General features: G+C 52.8%; 1 protein-coding gene across 1 annotated transcript in view; it reads right to left on the reverse strand.

Annotated features, from left to right (window-relative positions):
• MOCOS (molybdenum cofactor sulfurase) overlaps nt 1-2,076 on the reverse strand; it is a 66,563-nt gene that overhangs the window by 31,836 nt on the left and 32,651 nt on the right. The window contains exon 7 of the mRNA XM_011943726.1: nt 318-434. Within this exon, the coding sequence (XP_011799116.1) occupies nt 318-434 (117 nt within the window). The remainder of the gene's footprint in view (nt 1-317; nt 435-2,076) is intronic.

Genomic DNA, 2,076 nt, shown 5'->3' on the forward strand with positions numbered 1-2,076 from the left:
CATGCCATCATGCCTGGCTAATTTTTGCATCTTTAGTAGAGATGGCGTTTCACCATGTTGGCCAGGCTGGTCCCGAACTCCTGACCTCAGGTGATCCACCTGCCTTGGCCTCCCAAAGTGCCGGGATTACAGGCATGAGACACTACAGCCGGCCTTCTTGAAGCATTTTCCATGTGTATTCCCTTTCCTTTGTACATGCACAGAGCAGGCGTGGAGAAATGAGTCTGCACAGCAGCCCCCACCCCAGACGCGCAGGCAGCAACAGGTGTTGTTGGGTCTCGCTGACTGGTGTCCGGACTGCAGAGCCCTATACCAACCTGAAAATTCTTCCTGACCATCTCGTTGCTTATGCCCAGGTGCCTCTGGCAGGCCCCAGTGTTACAGAAGCAGCCAGTTCGCAGGTGGATGTTGTAAAGACTGGCCATTTTGTCCACCTGTGGATTTAATGTAACATGGAATGAGCTGTTACCAACGTGCAGTTTTACTCTAAGAGTTTCAGATCAGGATTTGGACCTCTCTTTCCTAATAATAAAATGATGATACAAGCCTGGAATTGTCCCCTAAAATGCCATGATCTATCATAGGTTAAACATTGTATAAAATGTTTCACGGGGGCTGGAGACAGTGCCTTCTTGGCATCAGCTGCACAGGGTTGGACCACAGAGCGGGCCCCGTGAAGTGCTATTCCGCACAGGGTTGGACCACCCCGTGAAGTGCTGTTCTGCACAGGGTTGGACCACAGAGCGGGCCCCGTGAAGTGCTACTCCGAGCAGCCCCGCCGCAGCTCGCAGCCTGGACTCCAGGTGTTACTGTGTCCATGCTGAGAGTGATTGATTTGCTTTTCCTACTTTCTCCAACTCTCAGTTTAATCATAGAATTACTTTTCAGTCCAGAAGTTCCCAAAGCTCTTTCCTGCCCTCTGGAGGCTCTGGGAGGTGGTTCGCATTCACATGAGTCCCTGGGATGTTTGCTCCAGCTCCTCCAGGCTGTGAGTCAAGGACTCCATTCCCCCAAGGGCCTGGGGGCCCAGTGGGAGTCCTCACCCTGGGGCTCAGGCTGAATTCAGCGGGAAGAGTCACTGAACTGCATTCAGGAAAAGAAACACATCTTCCTCAGCTGGGTGAGACTTTGAATTTTTCTCCCTGGGAAGTCACATGTGGGGTGGCCAGAGGTCACCATGTGGTCAGCCAGGGATCTTGGCTGGGCAACGATGCCTCCCACAGACCCTTATCAAGACCATGGCAGCCTTCACCTTGGCCATCTCCTCTGGTGCATCAGTGAGAAGAAACCATTCTCTGGGTTGAATCGAGGGGCTTCAGATGAACAATTCTGTTTCTTCACCCTTGGCTAATGGCCCACTGGCATGCAGACCTGCTAGTGAATTCAGGAGTCTCCCAACTCTAAGGTGAGTCCTGGCAGCTCTACTGGGCCCAGCCAACTCCATCTCCAGAGTGAGGTTTCCCTTCACCAGGCAATTCCTAGGGAGACCCCCGACCCCCTGTCCAGCTCCCACCAGGCTGAATTAGAGTCCGTGTGGCTGCCCCTCACCTGCTCCCCCATATTCACCATTCCGGTTACTTTTGCTATGAAGTAGGTCACCCCAAACTAGGGAGAATAAAACAACCACCCTTTTTATGCAGCTCATGGCTACAGTGTGGGAAAAATTCAAACAGGGCACGGAGGAGATGTCTCCTCTCTGTCTCAAAATGTCCGGAGTCTCAGCTAGGAAGACTCGAAGGCTGGGAGTAGTTTGGCATCTGGGGGTTGGGATCATCTGGAGATTCCTTTACTCCTGGGTCTTTGTGGTCCCCAGGCTGGAAGGGCTTCAGAATTAGGACCACCAGCCACAGTCCTGAGCTTGGCCTCTCCGTGTGGCTTGGCATCCTTGCAACACACACAGCAGCCTTAGGGAACAAGACAGTAGCTGACAGGGTAACTCCAGGCTCCAAACCTAGTGTCCCAGGGAACAAAGCCAACGTGACATCACCTCTTCTGATCTAGCCTTAGAAGCCATGCAGTGTCACCCTCCCAGCACTCTGTTAGCTATGAGCGAGTCACAGATCAGCCCAGATTCTA

Source organism: Colobus angolensis, unplaced genomic scaffold, assembly GCF_000951035.1.
Source record: "Colobus angolensis palliatus isolate OR3802 unplaced genomic scaffold, Cang.pa_1.0 Scaffold220, whole genome shotgun sequence".
NCBI lineage: Eukaryota > Metazoa > Chordata > Mammalia > Primates > Cercopithecidae > Colobus > Colobus angolensis.